This window comes from Salvia hispanica, chromosome 5 (genome assembly GCF_029641045.1).
Source record: "Salvia hispanica isolate PSC_SH4W2 chromosome 5, Shi_PSC_v1, whole genome shotgun sequence".
In the NCBI taxonomy this organism is placed as follows: domain Eukaryota; kingdom Viridiplantae; phylum Streptophyta; class Magnoliopsida; order Lamiales; family Lamiaceae; genus Salvia; species Salvia hispanica.
This window is the reverse complement of record NC_142696.1, coordinates 47,924,865-47,947,906: the sequence shown is the minus strand read 5'-3', so window position 1 is coordinate 47,947,906 and position 23,042 is coordinate 47,924,865. Positions and strand designations below refer to the sequence as shown.

Sequence of the window (23,042 nt, the reverse complement as noted above, 5' to 3'; positions counted from 1 at the left end):
CAGTTCGATGATTCACGAATATCAATTTCTGACTCAATATTAGTAAATGATACACCATCCGTCCCACAAGAATATGCACTTTTTATTGGACATGGTTTTAATACACAATTGGTAAAGTAAGAGAAAGATAGAAAAGAAAAATAATTAAAGTATTGTCAGTGGATAATAGATATCGCCTCAATACAGAGAAAATAGTTTCTAAAATTGGAAAGTGCATTATCTATTATCTTGTGATGTGAGATTTGCGCGTGCTTGTATGCCTATTTTTGCCTCTTGGTTTAGTGTTAGTACTTGATTTTCGAACTGGTCTTGGCTGGTTTGTGGTGGGTTGTTAAACTTTTGTTCATCATCCCTTCGATTGAATCTCTTATTTATATAAAAAGAAAATAAAAAATAAATGGCATAGTCTCTATGTAATGTCTTCAACGCATGAAGGATGACTTTTTTGAGATATTGCGCTTTTGGATATTTCTGATTTTTGTCTTCAAATTGTCATTGGGAAATTGTATTTTGTTAATGCATATATATGCACTTGGAACTTAAAATTCTTATCACACTATATTCCATACGTCAAGATCAAGATTATATACTAGATTATCAAAATTCATTAACTAATTATGGAGCACTACTATATTATGTTCATTGAAAGTTCCTATAGTTTTGATGTGAAATGACGAATAAGTGCAATAAAATAAAGTGAGAAGCATTACCAATTTGAAAAGAATTTCCAAGTCAAAGTCTTCCTCTATTTTTCTTGTTGCACGACCTACGTTCCCCACTATACTCTTTTCATCAATACAAATACGAAAAAATAGAAAAAAAATAGAGAATAAATTATTAATTAATTAAAGTGTTGTGCTTTTCTATAGGTGGAAAGATGAGATTGTTATTGTACGTCATTTTCCAATTTTGGTGCATCATAATTCTTACGTAACAACAAATATATACGCACGTGTCGATTTTTACGGTGACCAATTCATATGCAATAATCATGTATATACGTTTATAAATTATAATGATTAATTAATTAATTTATGAGTAAATTACCATACCAAGTTAGCACTTTCAATTTCAAACGAACGCTAACTTCTTTTTGCTTTTGGTTACAACTTTTTTGCTAAAGAAAATGAATTGATTTAGTAGGCAGTTTCACCGGAAATTTCAATAACTAATCCGTTTGTTAATTTATCGGCATTTTAAAGGATGAGACAACCGATCAAATGGACAAAGCTGATTTAGAGTTTTCTTTCTTAACATAAATTTAGAGTTGTAGAGTATTTCTTTATCATTGCTTTTTGAGAAATAGTTATATATTAGTATAAAAAAAATGTTATATATACGGGAGTATCATTCATGAATAATATGATTTTCATATAAAATTAAGAATTAAAATTAACTAATTGGATAAAACAAAAACACTTAAGGGCTCGTTTGATAAGAAAGATGAGATATAACAAGATTTGTTAAATAAGATAAGAAATGCGGGCTTCGTGTCAAGATAAACTCGGATGAAGGTTTTTTCGTTGTTGTTTGGTAGACAAGAAATTATCTAGATTTTGTATTAATAAATCATAATAAATGAGGTAGAAATGCTATCCGACCAAATTTGTGAGATACATATATTTGTATTTTAAGGAAAAATTTGCGGGCTCGGATGGGCCATAGAGAAAACCACGGGCTGACATAATAGGTTAACTATGATATCAAACACTTAGAAATAATCATATAAGTATCTATATCTAGGCATTACTACCTTATCAAACGAGTCCTTTAATGTTATCGTTGACTAAATATGACTGACGCTCATATAAATTATATAACTTATCATTTCTTAATAAAGTGAATCAAATTTTGATCAAGAAATTAATTTATACAAGAAGTTAATTATACCAATAATCACAATTAAATGAGCTTATAGTTATGGGCTCCACCCTTGTCTTATTATATTATATTTGTCTGAAACACACATGTGTGATGTGTGGTCAAAAATATACTACAAATAAGTGAATAACCGTAAAACATGTTTTACTTAATTGTGTTGTGTTATGTTACATTACGTTATATGCTCATGATTGTACTTGGCAATTTGGCATAATGGGACGTAATATTCCACTTGGTGGTTTTGCAACTTGCAAAATTTGGCTAATTTACAACAACTTGTAAAATTTGGTTTATTTACATTTTTATTTCCACAATTATATGGATAGTACTGACAGAGTTACAATCCTTCAAGGAATGCAATAAAAGGTTTGAATAGCGACATAATTTCTGAAAATTTTTTATAAAGAAAAAAAAATTGAGAGCTAATACACTTTCATCGTTGTTTCTCTTAACAGTGACTACTCAGACGTCGAAGGTATAAGTTATTGTAATAGATTATCACACTTTTAATGATTTCCCACATTGGTGAAGAAAGTCATGATCGACTTCAGAAGGAAGGGAGATTCCATCATGGCCACCATTGGTATCAAATGTCGGGTAAACAACGAAAATAAACTCCAAGCCCAAAGGCTTAGGACGGGATTGTAACATCGCGACAACTTCAAAGACTGAATTTATTAGAGTTTTTCGATCGTAAATGGACCAGTCTTCAAACCCCACCTAAATTGACTACATTCGTCTGCCATTAAATGTCTCATTTTCCATTTTTCTTCCGTCCGCCAATAAATGTTTCATTTCACTTTTACCATATTTGGTAAGTGGATCATACATTCCACTTTCGCATCCCACTCACATTTTATTATAAAATCAATATATAAAAATAGACCTCCATATTCCATCAACTTTTCTACCCATTTTAATTTATAAAGTCAAATAATTTCTTAAAACTCGTGTCGTTCAAATATGAGACATTTAATGGCAGACGGAGTGAGCATTTGTTAGTAAAAGTCATTATTGTGTCTCGTATTATACGATTCCTAGTAGCCACAAATATAATAGTAATTCGTTTTTTCACACACATAATGTAGTTATCAAAAATGAAATCAATAAATCACAATAGAAACAACGGAGCTTCCTCATAAACATCAACCAACGATCGCAGCAGCTTCAGAATTTACATATATAGGAAACGTGTCTTAAACTAAGTCAAATGAAATTCATGTGTCCCAAATAAAAGTGATGTGACACTATTAAAATTTGGGATCGATTCAAATAATTAAAATAATTCCAACTTGTCAGCTGCTGACCGAAATTCTGACGACGAATTTCTGACGTCTCACTTTTTCCACTTTAAATTCTCTCTTTAATTTTTTAATAATTTCCAACAAATTATTTATACCCCTCTTTCCTGACATCATTATCTTCACCAACACCTCTCTCTTCTTCTTTATCCATCTCCAAACTATACAGTTATAGCTCTTCTACCTTCTGTCTTAATTCCAAAATTCCATAGAAAAAAAAATATATTTTTCTCTCTAAATCTCACTAAAAATAAGCCAAAAATGGGGAAGCCTCGTCGAGTTCAATCAAATTCAAATTCAGACACAGCTCCAAAAATTGAGAGGAAAATCATTGAGAAAAATAGAAGAACTAAAATGAAGAATCTCTACAACCAACTCGTTTCTCTCCTCCCACCCCAACCCTCTCCGGTAAGTATTCCATCTTAATTTATTATCTAATTTTAATTATTAACTAATTTGATTAGGGTTAGAAAAAGGTTGAAAAATGAGAAAATGGGGCAAATTCAGTTTTTGTTTACTTGAATTCAACATGGAAAAATGAAATTAATAAAATTATATATGTGTGTGTGTGTAACTATATATAGGTAAGTACAAATGGAGTGAAGAAGGGCTTAAACCCTTACCAAACTTAATTTTCTATTTTTTATTTTATAGAGTCTTCGAATTTGTCTCGTTATTCGAAAACCCTATAGTTGAATTACCTAAAAAATATATTCTTGAATAGATTATAGAAAATGAAATCCGTAACAATTTTTTTCTGCATTCGCCTCTGTGCAGGGGGATGGGGCGCCATTGCCGGATCAAATAGACGAAGCAGTGGAGCATATCAAGGGCATGACGACGAAGCTGGAGAATTTGAAGCAAAAAAGGGACCTCTTATTAGAGAAAAAGAAGCAACTAATCAATAATTCATGTGTTACAAATATCCAAAATAATCCAAGTTCATCATCACCTCTAGTTGAAGTTCAAGATATGGGGCCAAATCTTGATGTTGTCTTAGCAAATGATCTTCAAAACTACACTAGTTTCCGCGATATCGTGCGATTGGTTCATCAACATGGAGTTGAGATTGCAAGTGCAAGCTTTGCTAGAGATGGCAACTCATCCATCCAAGTTCTCCATGATAAGGTAATTAGTTTTGCTAAAATCAAATTTTCATGTATTTGTTTTGTCTTTTTTTTGTTATATTTTATGTTTGATTGTTTTCTATATAGGTTGGGAATCCAAAGCCTGGATTTGATGGTGCAACGATTACAAGAAAGATGAAGGAGTTGGCATGTAATAAAGGGGCTTCTTCAATGAGTGAAGTGGTTGAATCAGATACTAATTTATGGGATTATGAAATTGATTCCAAGATTAGTTGGGGCTTTGAAATCCCTGAGGTTTTGTTACCTGGTTTGCAGGAGTTCATGATCACAATGAAAAAATGTTCATAATTATGTATCGAGAGTGTGTTTATGTACTTTTTATAGTAAAATGAAGCTATCTTGCAATATAGATTTTCTCTTCATTAGTTGCAAATAAAATTTAGTTGTATACCTAGACTAATTGGTTTCGAATTTTGTTCAATTAACAAAATGTGATAACTAAAGAAATGGAATTGAACACTATAAAATCTTCATCCAATTTGATTGTATGTTCAGTTATTTGGATCGGATGGGTTTTATTTCATAATTCCATGACATGTAATTTAGGTGTTGAAATATTTATTTCATGTTATATAAGTAACAAGATCTTTGTGTTTCTTAGAGAAATTTTGGGAAGAAATATTCTGATCTGAATCAAGAATGAGGGTGGAACTGAAATATGTGTATGATTATTATTCTCAATAAATTCTTGGATTTCTTCTGGAAGTAGATGATTAATCATCTGCTAGTCACGTTCTGTTTGAGAAATAACTAGAAAGACATTTTGGGAATCGGTCCGGTTCTAAATGATGATAATTTGTGCAATGTTTGATTCAGCTAACTATTTCTTGGCACTGACGAATAATCGTAATCACATGAACGTGACGGTCATGAATTGGAAAATTGTCATTTTTTGAGTTACAACTAACACACATCCCAACATACACGCATTCAAGATGACTTGAACTCTCGACTTATTTTTTATGCAGTGAAAATGCTCGAAAGCAATTCACTTGATGATCTGAAATTCTAGTTAAACACAACAAAGAATAGACTTAGAGCATCTCCAACCATTTACACTAAACCCAAACTCATTTTAGTGTAAATGTCACACCAAATATGATTTTACTCCAACCATTTACACTAAACTCAAACTTAAAAGAATATTCTCTCTATTATGCTCTTTTTACTCACAAAATTTGAAAAAGTTTTGGGTTTGAGTTTAGTGTAAACCTAAAGATAGGTATTTTTTTCTCAAAAACCAAAAATGAGATTGGTTTTTGAGTACTATTGGAGCTAAATACCTATCCCATTTTAAGTTTTAGTGTACCCTTGGAGATGGTCTTAGCGCAACAACAAGACAGTCTATTACGCAACTATCTCACCTACATGCCCAAAAACACACAAAAAAAAAAAAAAAAAAAAAAACATCACAAGTAAATGTAAGGACAAACAAACAACACATCAAAAAAAGGATATCATGTTTTTTCTTTCTTTAGATTTTTGTCGAACCAACCTGTCATTTTCATACTAGATTGATCTATTTAGAGTTAAAGAGAGAGGAAATTAATGATGTGAGAAAAATATACTACATAATGAGTAAATCCTCCGAGTGAAAAAGATAGTCATGTAACATGTTTGTTGAAAATCACATGGCAATGAAAGACTAATTAAGAATGTAGACGCAAAAACATAGATAATTCATGTTGATTTGTAGTTATAATATACAAACCATGCAAACAATTAAATGTCCTCAAATTTATTAGGGTGCATGAGCTTTTTTGCTAACTAATTTGCTATGCCCAATAAATATGGCTAGATATGAAATGCATGCCATAATATTTCACATTAATTTCCTTAATGGTGACACATTTTTAGTCCAATATAGCATAGTATATAATAATGTACGAACACTTTCAACTATACCTAACATATAAACACAATCTTCTGCCTAGCACTTGAGAAATTTGACCAATCATGAATTCTCATAGTATTTGTCCATGGATTTACATGTTTTTGGTATTTTTGCTCAATTGGAATATTGTAGGTGTATTTGGACAAAGCAATAACTTTCTCATCACTGATTTTGGTGCTCTAGCAGATGGAATAACAGACAACAAAGAGGTCAATTTAGAAATTGATGACATGTCATATTATCATGCACATTATGCATAGAAATTTTACATGTACTTATGGAAAATTAATTGATTTACCAAATTATATCTATTCATTCATGAAGGCATTCGCAGATGCATGGAAGAACGCTTGTCAAACTCCGGGAGGCGTTGTTACGGTGCCTGCCGGAGAAACTTTCTTAGTGAGTAGTGGAGAATTCGAAGGGCCGTGCAACGGCCAAACCCTGTTTCAAATGGATGGAATTTTAGTTGCTTCCGAGGACTTAAAACTCGACGATACTAAATTTTGGATTACTTTCCATAAAATTGACGATCTAATACTTTCCGGAATAGGCGTCTTTGACGGCAAAGGAGCCTTGTCTTGGTCCCAGTGCGACAAATCATCCAACTGTCACCATCGTCCTGCTGTAAGTCTTTTTTTTTTGTAAATGTAGCATTAAGTGCATGTTTGGTAGGGAAGATAATAAATAAAACATAACAAAAATATACATTTTAAGTCATTTTTGGTCATATAAACAATAAGAAAGGTAAATAAACAAAACAGAATAAGAATATATATTTTAAGTCATTTTTGGTCATATAACTCCAACATATATGACTTATCTATTCTATCAAACTGCCTCAGTACGTCACATCAAATAATAAACATACTTTCTAATAGTCACTAAGGATTCATGATGTGACAAAAGCCTATATCCAAGGCATAACCTCCCTGAACAGCAAGATGTTCCATTTCCACATCCACAACTCCCAAAATGTGAATGTGGAAAACATCCATATCACGGCCCCACACGACAGCCCGAACACCGACGGAATCCACATCAGCAACTCGAGGGACGTGAAGATCGCCGACTCGATCATAGGCACGGGCGACGACTGCGTATCGTTGGGAGACGGGTGCGCAAATGTCAACATCTCGGGGGTCGTTTGTGGGCCCGGCCACGGCATCAGCATCGGAAGCCTAGGTAAGTATAGTGATGAGGAAGATATCAATGGAGTTACAGTGATGAATTGTAGCTTGAGCAATACAAGCAATGGATTAAGGATCAAAACATGGGCGCCATCGAAATCATCAATTGTTGTGTCCGATATCACATATGCTGACATCACATTGGACAATGTTACAAACCCAATCATCATAGATCAACATTATTGCCCCCATGGTGAATGTCAAAAAGAGGTATAGTCTATAGTCTACTCTAACTTTAATTTTATTTTATTTTCAAATAAATACATAAACTTTCAATTATACTAGTATTGAATTTTACTAATAGTACATATTTGATTAAAATCTAAATATGTTAATGAAAATTGTGGTATATTTAGTTCGTGTATTTACAGACAATATATTATCGAATATGTACAGGGAGAGTCGAGCGTTCGAATAAAGGGTGTTAAGTACATCAACATACGAGGGAGTACGACGACAGAGGAGGGAATAGAGGTCAAATGCAGCAAATCGAACCCGTGTGAAGATGTGGAGTTCTCTGGTGTTGAGCTAAATGTGAATGGGAATCCGGCGATTGCGAGTTGCTCTAACGTTGGTGGTCTATTTCTAGAATCTAATCCTTTTTGTCCTAATCTACTTCCTCTATGTATTAAATAGGCTATGATCCATCGATAATTGGTTGATTGAGAATATTTTGAAATGAAGCGAATGCATCATTTATGTAATAGAACATTAATATTAATATGTATCTAAATTTTCAGTTTAGTTGGTAGACTAGTCGAATGTTGTTGTGGCTAGGGCTATATATCATTTTTATCTCGATTTTTACATTTTCAATTGCATATATAATGAGTATACTATCTTTTCTCTTCGATTATATATCTTCCCACGTTGATTTATTCATAAGAATTGAGCTATTGTTGGTGAGAAATAGAAGGGCGAAGTTTAATTAGTTAAAAGTAAATTACCGAAATATAAATGAAATTTGGTCAAATTACAGTCCGTTCGACAACTTAAAAAATTAACTAGAAATAACCGAAGCAAAAATGATAGTTAAAAATGATACCAAGATAACCTTGTAGTTGTAACAAAATAAATCCGACCCTGCTATCATACTTCAATATCGATCGAATCTACGTACAACGGGAAGGACTAGATCGTTGAAATCGATTGTAAACGTTCTTGCATGATGCGCCCGCCGGCCGTCGGCCATCGAGAGTCAAACGTAACCCATAGAACAATAGGTCTTGACACGGTCTCGTTTTACTGCATTGTATGTTTACTCCCACCGCCGTCGCCGACCTCCCCCGTACATTTATAAACTTGACCCTCTTTATCTGCACGTTTGACTCACCCTGTACATTCGATTGAGAATATATATTACTACCTCCGTCCACCAAAATTTGTCTCACTTTGACCCGACACGGGTTTTAATAAATGTAATGGAAAATGAGTTGAAAAGGTTAGTGGATTATGGGTCCTACTTTTATATACTCCCTCCGTCCGCAAATAGGAGTCCCGGTTGAGTTGAGTGCGGGTTTTTAGAAAAGTTTGAGTGTAATAATTTAAGTGTGTGATAGTGGAATGTGAGACCCATTTATATTTTTATTTGCTTTATTCTTTGGAATAATGAAATCTAACATTAAGAGAGAGAGTGTGAGAAATTGCAATCAAAGTGGATTAAAATTAATTGCAGCTTTTAAATTAAGGGAAAAGTGGGGTTATATTTTATACTCCCAAGATAAAATGTCTAACCGGGACTCCTAATGGCAGACGGATGAAAATGGCCAACCGGGACTCCTATTCGCGGACGGAGGGAGATTAGTTTTATAATAAAATGTGAGTAGGAATGAGTTAGTGGAATATGTGATCCACTACTAAAAATGACAAAAGGGAAATTAGACAAATTTTGGGGAATAGACGGAAATGGAAAAATGAGACAAATTTTGGTGGACGGAGGTAGTAACTACTTGGTACGTCTGACTCTATTTTGTATATTTCATGTTCAGGATATAACTTGATGAACATGTTGATGAGTAAGTTAAGCGAAGATATGATAAAGTAAGGTAAAGTATTGTTTTCATTTTCTATAAAAGGAAATGACTCAAGTAAAGTACTGAGACAGAGTAAATCATACTTACCCCTCCATGGCAGTTCGCACTGGGACAGTAATGTTGATCGATGATGATTGGATTCTTCACATTGTTCATAGCAATGTCATTGTACGTGACATCGGACACAACTTTCGAGGATAGGGAAGGGGCCAACGTCTTGATCCTCAATCCATTTTCCGTATTCGTTAGAGTGCAATGGCTCACGGTGATTCGGCTCACGTCCTCCTCCTCCTTGTACCTACCTAAGCTTCCGACGCTAATGCCATGGCCGGGCCCACACGCGACCCCCGTGATGTTGACATTTGTGGCCCCGTCCCCAATTGACACGCAGTCGTCGCCCGTGCCTATGTACGAGTGGAGGATGTTCACGTAGCTCGATTTGCCAACGTGGATTCCGTCGGTATTCGGGCTATTTGGTGGGGCCCTTATGTGGACATTTATTAGCCTCACATGTTGGGATTTGTGAATTACAATATGGAACATCTTGCTATTTAGAGAGGTTATGCCATTGATAGTGGAACGTCTGACGTTATGAAACTTCAATGACTGTTTGCACCAACATTAGTAACCAATGTCACAATTAATAATAACTTTTGTAACATCCTAATAATGTCATTATTATTTTTGTAACACCCAATTACTATTATTATTGCTGTTATTATTAAATTACAACACATAAAATTACCGTGGGACGAGTTTTGCAGTTCCACGGTCCGCAACGGGACCACGATGAGGCCCCGTTGCCGTTGAATACGCCATGTCCAACAACAATGAGGCGTGCAATGTTGTCGAAAGTGATCCAGTAGTCACGATCGTCGAGTTTAGGGTCATTCGAGGCAACTATGGTTCCGTCGACTCGGAATATGGTTTTTCCGTTACATGGGCCCACGAAGTCTCCGCCACTTAAAAGGAAAGTTTTTCCGGCAGGAATCGCAAGAACGCCGCCCGGAGTTTGGCAAGCTTTCTTCCATGCTTTTGCAAATGCCTGCATGAATAAATAAATTACATATACAATCAATCTATTTTTCTTGCATAGCTCAAATATATTTATGTATATCTATGTCCTAAATTAATTAAATTTACCTGTTTGCTGTCTTTTTTAGCATATGCTGCAGCACCAAAATCAGTGACAATGAAATTGTTTGTTTTTTCCATTTACATGGACCTTCAAAATGGACAAAAGAAATAGGAAAAAAAGTCCAATCAGTGAAGAAATATTCATGATGGATGCCCCAAAATTTCTTGTGTGATTCGAGTTAAAATATTTTTTACTGAAAAATGTGGCTATGTAAAACAAAGATAGAGAGAACGTATATACAGTAGCTATTGCAATTTATAGTAGTTTTAGATATATATATATAGAGAACTGTTCTGCTGCCCACCTTGTGTGAGCATAGTGTGAGCGACACTATTCCACGTAGGAGAGAGGGGGAGACCTGATTTTATTTTATTTTTTTTCTCTTTCTCTTCATACTTTTATCTCTCTCCTTTTAGATTTCAGAATTTTGGATATATTTCTTCTCTTTCGATTTTTTTCTGCATCGCTACCGAGAGTTTGTCGGAAATTCGCCGCAGAACCTGGTCACGGCGGGATCAGACATCAATTCGGCAGTGCTCGGGCGCGCCCAAGGAGTCCCAGCGTGCGAGCTCCTTGGATTCGTACGCCGCAAAGACGGCGAGCTTCCGCGTGGATGGGACCGAGGGCGAATTTGAGGTTATCTGCGAAGCCGTTGGTTTTTCTGGAATAGACGATTTCGCTATTTCCCGGAGGAATATGAGGCGATGAAGGTGGGGTCTTCTTCTTACGGTAAGAAATTGGAGCCTTTGTATAGAGAAATTGAAGTTGATTGTGATGATGTTGTTCAATATTCTTATGGTGATGGTTAAATTGGGGCTATTGATGTGATTCATCGCAGAATTGGGGGTTTGTGTGTCGGAAATATAGATAATAGTTACGGTAAGAAATTGGGGGAAACGGGGGTGTTAAAGAGGTTAGATGATGGTGTAAATTATAGTGACAAGTTAAGAGTGAGATCAAAAGCATCTCGAATGAATGGAATTAAGGGGGCGCGACGAACTATATTGGTGCCCGATTGGGATACAACAACAGGCTTTTTGCGGTAGAGTGATCCTTGTATTCCAAAGTTCCAAAGCACATTCTTTTCGAATAATGGAGAGACTGAGGGGGTTGGCCGGGATAGGACCGAGCAAGAGAAGGGTGCGAGGATAGGGGGGTTGACAATAGAAGAGAACCGTGCATTATCAAAGTCTTGCTCTTTCTCTTCAAATGAGGATGATTCCTCAAGTTCCATGACTGAGCCTTTGTGCATTTCATCTAATGATAGATATGGGCGCGTTATTCATGACAGGCAGAAGGGCGAGCTTTTGGAGCGTGGAACATTTGGATATGTGTATGAAGGAATTGCGGAGTAAGTACTTTATTTTGAATATTTGTTGCTTGCATTATTGAATTTCTAGGATTTAGAGTGTATCGTCATGTGTATGTAATCCGAGCAGGTGAAGTGTGCTGTTGCTGATGGTAGATTGGAATTAGTTGTGGTCATAGTTTTGGGAGGATCTTGATGTTACTCTGAATTTACTCAAAGAGAAACCTAAATAAGTAAAAATAAAACATAAAACTAGTGGTGAACTTTAGTCTTTTGTTAGCAAAGGAGTAGTTGCCAGTAGTGGTTACTTATAACATGTCAGTCAATTCTCTCAATAATCTTTGTCAGTTCAGTATGTAATTTCGGGAAGAAGTAATTTCGTAATTTTCTATGATGCAGTGGCGGATTCTTTTTTGCTATAAAGGAAGTGTCTTTGCTTGATCAAGGAGAGGATGGAAAGCAAATGTATAGTCTAAAATTTGTTGCATGAGTGTAGCAAAAAACAAGAAATATGCACTTATCAAATTACTGTAACTCTTGAATATTGAGATACTCCTTCGGTTTTGTTATACGCTTATATGTCACTGGCTCGTGTTTTAGTGTTTGATGTTTTGATTTTATGCTTTCTTCCAAATCTGCAAAACTATTAATTGATATTGAAGATTGGGCATGAAATGGATGTTCAGCTTCCAAAAGCAGACTACTTATATTGGTTTCTTCATCACTCATGATATAAGTGACTCTTAATAACTGAATTATTGCTGATCACCATTACAGAAATCTCATTCTTGTAATAAGTTTATGATCAAATAAAGTAGCATCTAAATTTAGCCCTACTCCATTCATTAGCTTTGAAGTTCCTCTGCTAATTATTTCAATTGTCTATTCTTTATGTTTGTTTTGTACAAAATTACCTACGAGTATTTCAGTTCAATTATTGTGGAGACATATTTTGTCCATAAAAATTCACAAAATAAATGACCAATCTCATGAAACCAAATTTAATGCATAGAGGGGATGAAAATAAATGATTAATCTCATAAAAAAACTAGACGTGTTCTCATAGTATTCTCTTAGCAGCAACACAGAGACAACATAAAAAATAATTTCAATAAAACTATGGAGATTAGTCTTTTTCGTTTGCAAAACCATTGCCGCCGTAACCATTGTGTACGACTAATCTGAAATTTGAAGACAAGAGTGAAAATAGTAAAGTTAAATTGATTGATTACCAAAACAACCATAAAATATAAATGATAAAATTCAACAACGATATATTCACGTACCAGTCATGCAATTTTGGACAATTACGTTTGTCATGTGATACTCCACTTAGTCCACATCCATGACAAGCTCTAGCCTTTGAAGTTGACTTCTCTTTTGACGATAACATTCTTTTACCGCATCCCTTTGTTCTTATATTAGAAGGATCGCCAATATTTCTGGGTTTATCTGAGTTCTTCCTTGTTTGACTACTGGGCACAGTGGTTGAACTAGCACCCATCTCTTTGATTTTGCCATGTAAGGAATCAAGTTGTTCATTCAAAAACTTTGTCCCCTCATCACTCAAAGATGCATAATCAATCAATATTGAAGCCTTATAGGATAAATTGGAGCGTCGTGTCATCAAAAGTCTTGTTGGATCATCATTGGTATTTTCATCATCTAGTGCATAAACAACACCAATCTTTGCTTCTTGCGTCCATCTTTTGAGTATATACTTCTCAGGTAGTTCAAATATTTGGCTAATGTGGAAGAAAGCTAGCATGTGTCTGCACGGAATGCCATCAAACTCGAATTTTCCACAACTACAAGATATATGATCTCTTTGTCTATCATGCATGAGTTGCCTTGGTTTTGAGGAGGAACTTTGAAAACTTACCACATTGTAAATCATGATATCTCCACAAAGTAACCATGACTTTGACTCATTTCATCTTGAAACTCCGTCCATTTTTTCTTCGTGTACACTTTAACCATTTGCGTTTCCATCGGCCAATTTGTTTTGATTTTGGGATGCTCATTCATGTCAATATGATCAGCAACTAACTCATTATATATTTGGTGTCTTAGTGCTCGGTTGAATCGAGTGATAAAATCCATCAATGAGTTCTTGTGAGAGACATACTTTTTGAAAAATGAATGTGAACTCTCAGATCTCTGACTACTTGACATCCCAGCAAAAAATACATGACTAAAGTATGCCGGAACCCATTTATGCCGCAATTCATACATCAACAAGATCCAACTATTTTGCTCTAAGTTAGCAGATCTAATAACATCTTTCCAACCATGCTCGAATTCCTCAGGAGAAGTAGAATTTTTTATAACATTTTTTATGCTCTGATAATGCTCTCGGAAAGTCACTGCTGAAATCTTGTCCGGAAATTTATTCAATATGTGCCACAAACAATAACGGTGTACTGTTTGCGGCAAAACTTGTGCAAGTGCTTTCGTCATAGAAGGATCTTGATCAGTGATGATTGCTTTCGGTGCACCTGTTGGCATAGCTTCCATGAACTTATTAAGCAGCCACAAATATGATTCTGTCTTCTCGTCACTTAGAAATCCACAGCCAAAAACAATTGTTTGATGATGATGATTTACTCCTACGAACGGTGTAAAAATCATTCCGTACTTATTAGTATTATAGGTAGAATCAAAAACAACAACATCACCGAATATACTATAAGCACTTCTTGATTTATGATCTGCAAAAAAACATCTTTTGAACCTATTATCTGAATCTATCTCATAGTCAAAGAAAAATGATGAATTTTTCTCCTTTTCAGATGTGAAGAATTCTACCAAAGTTTCGGCATCGATCCCCTTCTGTTCATCCCTCATATCTCTCTCGAGATTCCTGATATCTCTTTCAGTGCAACCTACACTTTCAGGCCCCCCATGCTCTATCTCCATTAGTTGCATTTGCTGACAAGTCGGTATATTAGCTTCTGAAAATTGTTGTGTCAACACTCTCTTCGCAGCAAAGACACTACGGTGTGAACGGAGTAAATGCACCTTTGAAGGAGTAGAAAGGTCATGATTATGACCTTCAGTGAATAAGCTAATACTCCAATAGGGTCCAGTTTGTTGTTTGACAATGGAGATCTTTGCCTTACAATCAGTTCTAACTTCACCACGAGCTCTTTTCTTGATCGGGCCACCACTCGACGATGCTCGATTTTTTGAGCGGGCTTCATCAGTTTGGCCAGCTTTAAAGCATACAAATTGTTTCCAAACAACCTCATTTGTCATCTTATTCTTTTTGCTATTGCTTATTCTTGCACTAAAACCAGCTTCACGTGCATATTGGTTGTAGAATTCAAACGCATCATCTATTGATGCAAATTTCATTCCAATTTCTGGCTTTCGATCATTCGCAGTTTGAGGAATATGCAGTTCATCATTCATATTTTCACTCCTTAGACTAAAAAATAAATTTACAAAAACATTAATATATATAAAAAAAATAAGTAGCAGACAATACTAGAACCTAAATAAAACTAAAGATTAATGGTTGATTTAGTATTTGCAACATCACGTATGTCGTTTAATTAGTTTCTGAACTAAAAACTTATGCAACACAGTAGTTGTTTTACTAAATTTCTCCAGAGACCAAACTTTTTAACTACAAAATCTATAATTTCCCTACATTGAATAAACATAAGGCAAATAGACTAAAATATTACCTGACCAAATTTGATGCTAACTCGGTAGAGAGTCCAGAGAGGAAGAGAGGATACTTCAAAAATTCTGATGGAGGAAACATGTGGAGGGTATAATTTTTCATAAAATAGGTCGAATAGATTTGTATAAGTACAAAAAGAAATAAAAAAGGAAAACAAATCTAAGCCTAAAATATTGAATCAATTTAGATATATTATAATGCGTAGGGAGAGAATAGAATCCAAACCAGAAAGAACTAAATTTTTGGACTCTCTCCTACGTGAAAAGTGTCGCTCACACTACGCTCACAAAAGGTGGGCAGCAGAACAGTTCTCTATATATATATAGACGTAAATCACCTCCTTAAATCTCAAGTAGATTTGATCGAATTAGTGAGTAGAAGTTAATTACAAATTATCAGTTACAAATTAAAAATATTTTTTATACATTTTTGGCCGATTAACTAATTGAGCCGTATATTGAGATTAAATTTTAAAAAATCACCAATTTTTTTTATAAGAAAACAACTGAAATTTAATAGTACCATTTTAGTATTTTTGCGTTATTAAACTTTTGTTGTTGTTTTATTATTATTTGTTTTCACGTAGTATGATTTGATAACCTCAAAAAATCAAAATCAAATAATTTGAAAGAGTTTACAGACATTAAACTTGGAAAACCATATGCAATATATATCAATCACCCTCGGATGCTATCGAGGTCTATCGTCTCATCATCGTCATCGTCACCATCGCTTATATCGAGATCAGCGAGCAGCTCGTCCAAGGGAATCGAAGGAGGATCCTCGACGCCGACCACGGACGCCACTTCCGACGGCTGGTAGTCCTTGTTCCGATACAGAGACAAATTGAACCTCAGGTCAGGGTTCTCCTCCAATTCCCTCAAGAACTGTTCATACTCCGAGGCCATCTTCTCGTCGCTACCTCCCCCGCCTTTTGTAGGTGTGTCGACGTCCATGTTGAGGGACCTGAGCTTCCAGGCTCGGGGCTTCCCGCGTTTCTTCTGACGCTTCTCCTCATAGCTCTTCTTGATCAGAATCACTTCCGGGAGAACAAGGCCTTTGTACTTGTCCAGTTCGATGTCATTGCTGTTGGTGCTGCATAGATCGTAACCAAGGGCGTAGTCGCCCGCGTTCAGGATGTGCCCCAGATGCGTCCTCACGTTGAAGATGGTGTCGTTCTTCCCAAAATCCGATACACGGGCTATTTGGGCGTCGGCAAGGAGGCATCTGGATCCACCAACATTGACTTCCGAGGATGTGGCCTCAACATCTAGCACTATGTACTCCACGAGCTGTCTGCTCGACATCAAGGCCTTGAAATTCGACCTCCAATACTGATCCGCATCGAGGAAGCTTTGCCTGAGGGTGAATGGATCCAACAACGATATACTGCTGCTTACTTTGTTGCATATCACGAGTGGCCCGGGATTCCCCAGGCCAGCAGCAACTTTCGGAGGCAGGCAGATCAAATCCTCACGACAAATGGGACTGATCTCGACTGAGAAAGTGTAGTTGTAGTTGTAACTGTTACTCTTCGGATCATGAGATATAAGCTGCTTGTCGCTACGTGTCCTTATCGGCACGTATTTCCCCAAGAACTCAACAAACTTCAAAGCATGACTCCGGTTATTGAAGAAGAAATCGATACCCTGGTCCATCTGCCTCACCCTGATGGCGGATTTCGCAGCATCTTGCTTGAGAATAAGCTGCTCGAGATAGAAGAAAGTGCGCCTGTGAGAAACATGCTGCCTCAGCTGCACCACAGCCACCCACTGGTTAGGATTAGCCTGGGCCCTCGAGCAAGTCTCGCACATCTGATCCTGCACGACATATTCGACAGTGTAAGACTGCTCAAGCACTGCACCATTGAGAACCTCCTTCCGAACCCTCAGCTTGACTTTAATCCGTTTGGAGTGAGGCTCAGTCCAAACAAATTCCGCATTAACCAACCGCACTTTGTTCAAGTTCTTCAGCCTTCTGATGCAGAACGAGAGAAGCTTCTTCGACTCCAGCTCTGCTCTAGTCCACGTCTTTGGGGGCTGCAGATATTTATTACATTCCGGACAATGGATAATCGTAACTTGCTTCTGAAGCCCTTCTGTTATGTCGATTTCGGACTGTAGGCATCTAGTGCACATATTCGCAGCATTTGGTTGCATCGTGATACCGCATTTGCAGCATAGGACGCTGCCAATAGTCTGGGACACCGTAAACATCCCCGAGTCTTCCGCCATATCTACTCGACCAAACGAAACAAAATTGAGTATAAGCACACTACAACTACATTGATAATGTATAATGTCACATTGTGAATACAAACATCATGCTCCACAGCATAGAATTCACACACAAAGCAATCAATTAATTCTTCATCGCCTCCACATATCATCCACCAAATCATCAATTTGTGAAATTAGGCGTTTTCCTCAGAATCGCTAACTAGTTTAATATGAATTCCAGCACATGATTTGAACAGAGAATCATCAAGTAATCAAGTTTAATTGCTTCATACAATAAAAATCAGCAGAAATTCGATTGAATCTCGTCCTAAATCAATACGTGATAAACAAATTCAGTGGAATTGCGATTTCAGTCAAATAAAAGACCTAAAAAATCCAGTCTCATCCAATAACCAAGCTGCGGAATTATCATTTCAGCTATATCTTAGGATCTAGAGAAATCAGGCACATACGGAGCCACAAGCTTCGATTGCAAGCTCCAATTCGAGAAAATTAGCAGAAAAATTGGAGCGATCGAATTAAAGGAAACGCAGGCGTAAAAGCGACAAAAACAATGATCATCTGAATTGTGAAGGATTAATTCATACCTGGAGATTAAACCCAGTCGAAAATTGAGGCGGATTGAAGTTTCGAAGAGCAAGATTTTAACAGAGAGATCTTTTATAGCAGTCAGAGTCGGTTTAGCTGAAAATGAAGATGAAGAAAGGGAATAGAAATCGTGGTGAATAACACGCATTTGATGACGTCATTGAAAGGGGATTATTATGCATTTTAATTTTTTGATAATATTTTTATTATTTTTTAGTATTCTAATTTATTTTATAAAATATAGTAGTAGTATTACTCTCAATTTTACCCACTACTTCCTCCGTCCACGAATAAGAGTCTCGTTTTTCCATTTTGGTCTGTCGACGAATATGAGTCCCGGTTCATAATTACCACAAATGGTAAAGAGACCTCACATTCCACTAACTTATTCCACTTACATATCATTTAAAACTAATAATTTCTTTGTCCCACTAAAAATGAAACGTTCTCCTTTTTGGGTTGTCCCATTAAAAATGAAACGTTTCTTAAAATATAAATAACTTTATCTCTATTTTTCTCTTTCTCTTATGTTACTCTCTCTTCTTTAACTCACAAAACAACACTACATAAAATCCTATGCTGAAAAGCAAACGTTTTCATATTTATTGGGACGGAGGGAGTATATACAAGTGGGACGGACCCCTATTGCACTAACTTTCTTCTATCCACTTTTCTTAACATTTCTTAAAATCCGTGCCGAACAGAAATGAGACTATTATTCGTGGACGGGGGGAGTATAAGTCTATCACACACATCTATTTTCTGGATACATAGATGTTTTGATTTAAAGGTTTGAATTAATACTACTAATATAATTTTTTGTATCTAATTTTTGTACTTTTTTATTTCAGTTAATATAATTCCTTGAATTTAAAGTTGATCAGTTTTATCATTCATTTTAGTTTTTAGACATTTTTAGTTGTGATTGAAAATGTGATTCGTGGATTTAAGATGTTGTGACCGAAATGAAAATTTTTAATATAACAGTTGAAAAATAGATTTTGTAGCTGAAATTAGAAATATTGACATCATAATTGAACACAGTCGTGATCTAGTTGAAGAATTCTTTACACTTCAATTGTCTCCCAAATCAAAGTGTGCCCCTCAACTTTTAAACTTACTAACTTGCCATAAATCTACATTCAATAGAGATCAATTTAGCCGACACCATCGTGATCTAGTTGAAGAATTCTTAACACTTCAATTGTCTCTTTTGCCTTCTTGAAAGCAATAACTCCGTCTAAAGATCGACGAAACCCGTTGGGGGCTTCTAGCCAGTGTACGGACCGGTGGGAGTACTTTCTTTTCAATATGATGGGTCCGGTCCATTGTTTACTCTCCGCTCTATTCCCAAGGGTGGTCGAGAAGCAAGCAGAAGGCTTTCGGCCGCGAGAGGGGAAAGGGAGGCGGGCCCCCTCACAGCTAATCGATCTATCACTCGATCATAGGCCATCCTGTCATTGTCTGATTTTTTGGAACACCGAGCAAATATGAAGCGCATGAATACAAGTTATGCCTTCGAACGAAAGACAATTCCAAATCTGTTTTGTCTAGGAACAATGAAGCTATAAGAGACAATTCCAAATCTGTTTTGTTTACGGGTTAGATATTTTTTAATCGAAATTATTTAGTTTAAGTGATTAAAAGATATCACTATTTTTTAAATTTAAACGTAATTAACATAATTGAATACATAGAGAAAAAATAACTTTGAATTGAAAATGATTATATAAAAAAAAATGCTCTATACAATACGCAAGTATAAACGTCTAGTTGATCGATAAGCACTAGTCAAGATTAAGGTGCCAAAAAATATAAAAACATGACCATTTTTATACACATCAATACTTTGGAATTTAATAGTTTCAAACTTCCAAGTTTTCCATCTCACTTTTTTTTCATTAGGTATTTCTGTTCAATATCTCACTATTCTTTTTTATTCAATAGTTTATTGCTATTACTTCTGAAACGGGGATTTTCGTGTTTGACCATTTGTCTGTTTGGAACAAGCTACATTTAACATTTTAAAACATAAATCATACAAATATTTCCTTGCTAGTTAACATTTACTGTTCATAAAATTATTTTATTCAAACAATAGCTAGTTTAATAACTAAACATGATTAACTTTTAATCAGTTTAATAGCATTTGAAATTCAAATATTAAATCACGAATTTCATTTTTCTCATTTATGCTGCTTGTGAGGAAATCAACCCATTATTTTGAACGTAAACAAAATAAATCAATTAGTGTAAAGATGAGAATTAAAATTGTAATTTAATATCCCAATTATACAATGTACATAAATCATTTTGAATGTAATTTAATAATTAAATTATGTGTAAAATAACCAATTAGTTGTTGTGCATTCACCACTAGTCAATTAAATTTGTAAACGTACGTAAATCCATTAACCAGATTTTAAAAGTCGAAAGGGGATCTTTTAAATTGAGGCAAAATTGACTGCAACTGATTGAAATATTCTACAATAGCAAGAAAATTACTATTAGTAGTAATTAATTCTACTAATACTAATATAGTATATAAATTAAAATACGGTAAATCCGTGGAAGTGTAAAAATAGCAAAATCGATGAATCAGAAACAATATCTTTTCTCATACGCAGCATTGTCAGTCTGCGTCAGAAGGTGTCCTAAGATTATTCATGTCTCATCATCTTCTCATCAAATTATCACATAAATTCAAAATTAAAATCAATGAAAAATTAAACAAAAAAAAAAGAAGAAGAATAAATGAAAGGACGAATCAGAAAGAACGTAGCGAAGTGAGAAACATTAAATTGATCAAGTGGAATTCACCATCACAAATCAATTCTACTCATCATCTTCATCCAAATCAAAATACACATAAAAAAAATGAGATAGACAGAGAAATTGATTGAGAGAGATAGAGGTGGAGAGGTGAGAATCTGAGATGAGTGAAGAAGAATGAAGCACATGTATTTATATAGGATTATTGAAGCCCTAATTTGAAGCCCAGTGGGCCGTCTGGGCCAGGTCACTTAGGTCACTTGTTTGGGCCTTTCGTTTAAAAGCCCAACACGAACTCCACAACCTTATTTGCTCATTTTGATTGGTAATTTTATTGAATTATTGTTTAGCCTTATTGCGTTTGTGTATTTATTATATGGATGTAATTTTGTGCCAAATTTGATAATATGACCATATTTGTAATATTTTATCATTTACTTTAATTTTATTCTTTCAGTATTATTTACTCCATCCGTCCACGATTAAGAGTCTCATTTCTAAATGGCGCGGGTTTTAAGAAATGTTAAGAAAAGTGGGTGGAAGAAAGTTAGTGGAATAGAGGTCTCACTTGTATATATTAGTTTTAAATGATATGTGAGTGGAATGAGTTAGTGGAGTGTGGGGTCTCTTTACCATTTATGGTAATTATGAACCGATTCGTGGACAGACAAAAATGGAAAAACGAGACTCTTATTCGTGGATGGAGGGAGTATTTCATTTCTTAGGGTATCAACAGCGCATCAGAAAATATCGGCTCGTCCTGTGGTGATGGGACTCTCTGGTGACGAGGTGCGGTTGTTGGCGAGGAGCTCACAAAACGAGCATCTTGTTGTGAAGGGAAAAGTGACAAGATGCTTGTTTATGTGTATTTATTTTGTTTTTTTTATTTTTTCAATTTATTTTAATATAAATTAATGAGTTGAAATACTGCAAAAATTAGCAACTTAATGGTTAGAGATTCATTTGTAGGAATAGACACAATAATAAGATGTAACGAGAGGGAATAAGGTGAATAAGAAATGTGAAAAAAATGTCTATGTGTATATTTATTTTTTATTTTTTATTTTTTTTATAATAATGTCAAAGTTATCTAAATTTTATGTAAATTATTATGTTAAAACTTCTATCAATAATTTAAAGTAACTAAATATATACTTTTTTAATAGAATTTTGAACACTGTCTTAACTAATCTTTTTTTCTATATCTCCCCTGCTAAAAGATGTAACCATTATTGATGCCTTACTCACAGTGGCATCTTAGTAGCAATTGTGCCGTGTTTATCATGTCATTTTATTATTTAATTTCATTATCGTTGACTAATTCATCTATATATGCTAGCATCTAGAACTTTTCTAGTGAAATTTTCTCGTACTATTCGGGAACATTATAATCGCTATCCTATTTTATACTATATTAATTACTCTTTTAAATAAATATTTGTCATTTAAAGCTATGTTATATAGAATCATTCGTGAGCATTATGCTTGTTTAAAGCAGCGTTGTTTATTTTTTGCTTTAAATGTTTAGCTTGAATCTAGTATATTAAAAATTATTATTCATATTTTTAGTTTTACAAAATTAATAATAATCAAAGCTTAGATTTGTTCCATTTTTCTATGACAACAAATCAATGAATAAAACGACAAATAGAGCTTTGATTTTTATCAAAATTGTAAAATAAAATATGTGAATAACAATTTTTAATGTATTAGAATCAAACTGATTGTATAAAACAACACAAATAACGCTAAAAATATGTTCAACGAGCGTAGTGCTCATGGATAACATTCACATGAGATATGTAGCATATCATTTCCCTATATGTCGATAAATACTCCATTATAATAGAGAATTTA

The 23,042-nt window shown here is 34.9% G+C and overlaps 3 protein-coding genes, 1 long non-coding RNA gene, 2 other non-coding genes and 2 pseudogenes across 7 annotated transcripts; 3 read left to right on the top strand and 5 right to left on the bottom strand.

The window, feature by feature from the left end:
• The first annotated feature begins 3,328 nt into the window (after window positions 1–3,328).
• LOC125187432 (transcription factor bHLH162-like) lies at window positions 3,329–4,677 on the top strand. The gene is made up of 3 exons (XM_048084026.2): window positions 3,329–3,590; window positions 3,960–4,310; window positions 4,397–4,677. Exons 1-3 carry the CDS (start codon window positions 3,444–3,446, stop codon window positions 4,616–4,618), a joined length of 720 nt encoding a protein of 239 aa, XP_047939983.1. The 5' UTR covers window positions 3,329–3,443; the 3' UTR covers window positions 4,619–4,677.
• A 1,865-nt stretch (window positions 4,678–6,542) lies between these two features.
• Window positions 6,543–8,076, top strand: LOC125188208 (exopolygalacturonase-like). The gene is made up of 4 exons (XM_089059305.1): window positions 6,543–6,851; window positions 7,106–7,624; window positions 7,817–7,973; window positions 8,051–8,076. Exons 1-4 carry the CDS (start codon window positions 6,543–6,545, stop codon window positions 8,074–8,076), a joined length of 1,011 nt encoding a protein of 336 aa, XP_088915431.1.
• Window positions 8,077–8,526: 450 nt separating this feature from the next.
• On the bottom strand, window positions 8,527–10,662 carry LOC125188210 (polygalacturonase-like). Its single transcript, XM_048084974.1, has 4 exons — window positions 10,591–10,662; window positions 10,193–10,492; window positions 9,535–10,053; window positions 8,527–8,748 (listed from the first exon to the last, which is right to left on the bottom strand). Exons 1-4 carry the CDS (start codon window positions 10,660–10,662, stop codon window positions 8,527–8,529), a joined length of 1,113 nt encoding a protein of 370 aa, XP_047940931.1.
• A 279-nt stretch (window positions 10,663–10,941) lies between these two features.
• On the top strand, window positions 10,942–12,463 carry LOC148926943 (uncharacterized). The gene is made up of 3 exons (XR_016130142.1): window positions 10,942–11,314; window positions 11,853–11,936; window positions 12,294–12,463. It is a non-coding gene; the product is annotated as an uncharacterized LOC148926943 (long non-coding RNA).
• Window positions 12,464–13,020: 557 nt separating this feature from the next.
• Window positions 13,021–15,308, bottom strand: LOC125188211 (protein FAR1-RELATED SEQUENCE 5-like; annotated as a pseudogene).
• Window positions 15,309–16,176: 868 nt separating this feature from the next.
• LOC125190448 (uncharacterized) lies at window positions 16,177–18,544 on the bottom strand (annotated as a pseudogene). The gene is made up of 2 exons (XR_016130273.1): window positions 18,413–18,544; window positions 16,177–17,821 (listed from the first exon to the last, which is right to left on the bottom strand). The product of XR_016130273.1 is annotated as an uncharacterized LOC125190448 (transcript).
• Window positions 18,545–21,003: 2,459 nt separating this feature from the next.
• LOC125191436 (small nucleolar RNA snoR31/Z110/Z27) lies at window positions 21,004–21,102 on the bottom strand. Its single transcript, XR_007171120.1, has one exon. It is a non-coding gene; the product is annotated as a small nucleolar RNA snoR31/Z110/Z27 (small nucleolar RNA).
• A 71-nt stretch (window positions 21,103–21,173) lies between these two features.
• On the bottom strand, window positions 21,174–21,267 carry LOC125191437 (small nucleolar RNA R32/R81/Z41). Its single transcript, XR_007171121.1, has one exon. It is a non-coding gene; the product is annotated as a small nucleolar RNA R32/R81/Z41 (small nucleolar RNA).
• Window positions 21,268–23,042: the final 1,775 nt, after the last annotated feature.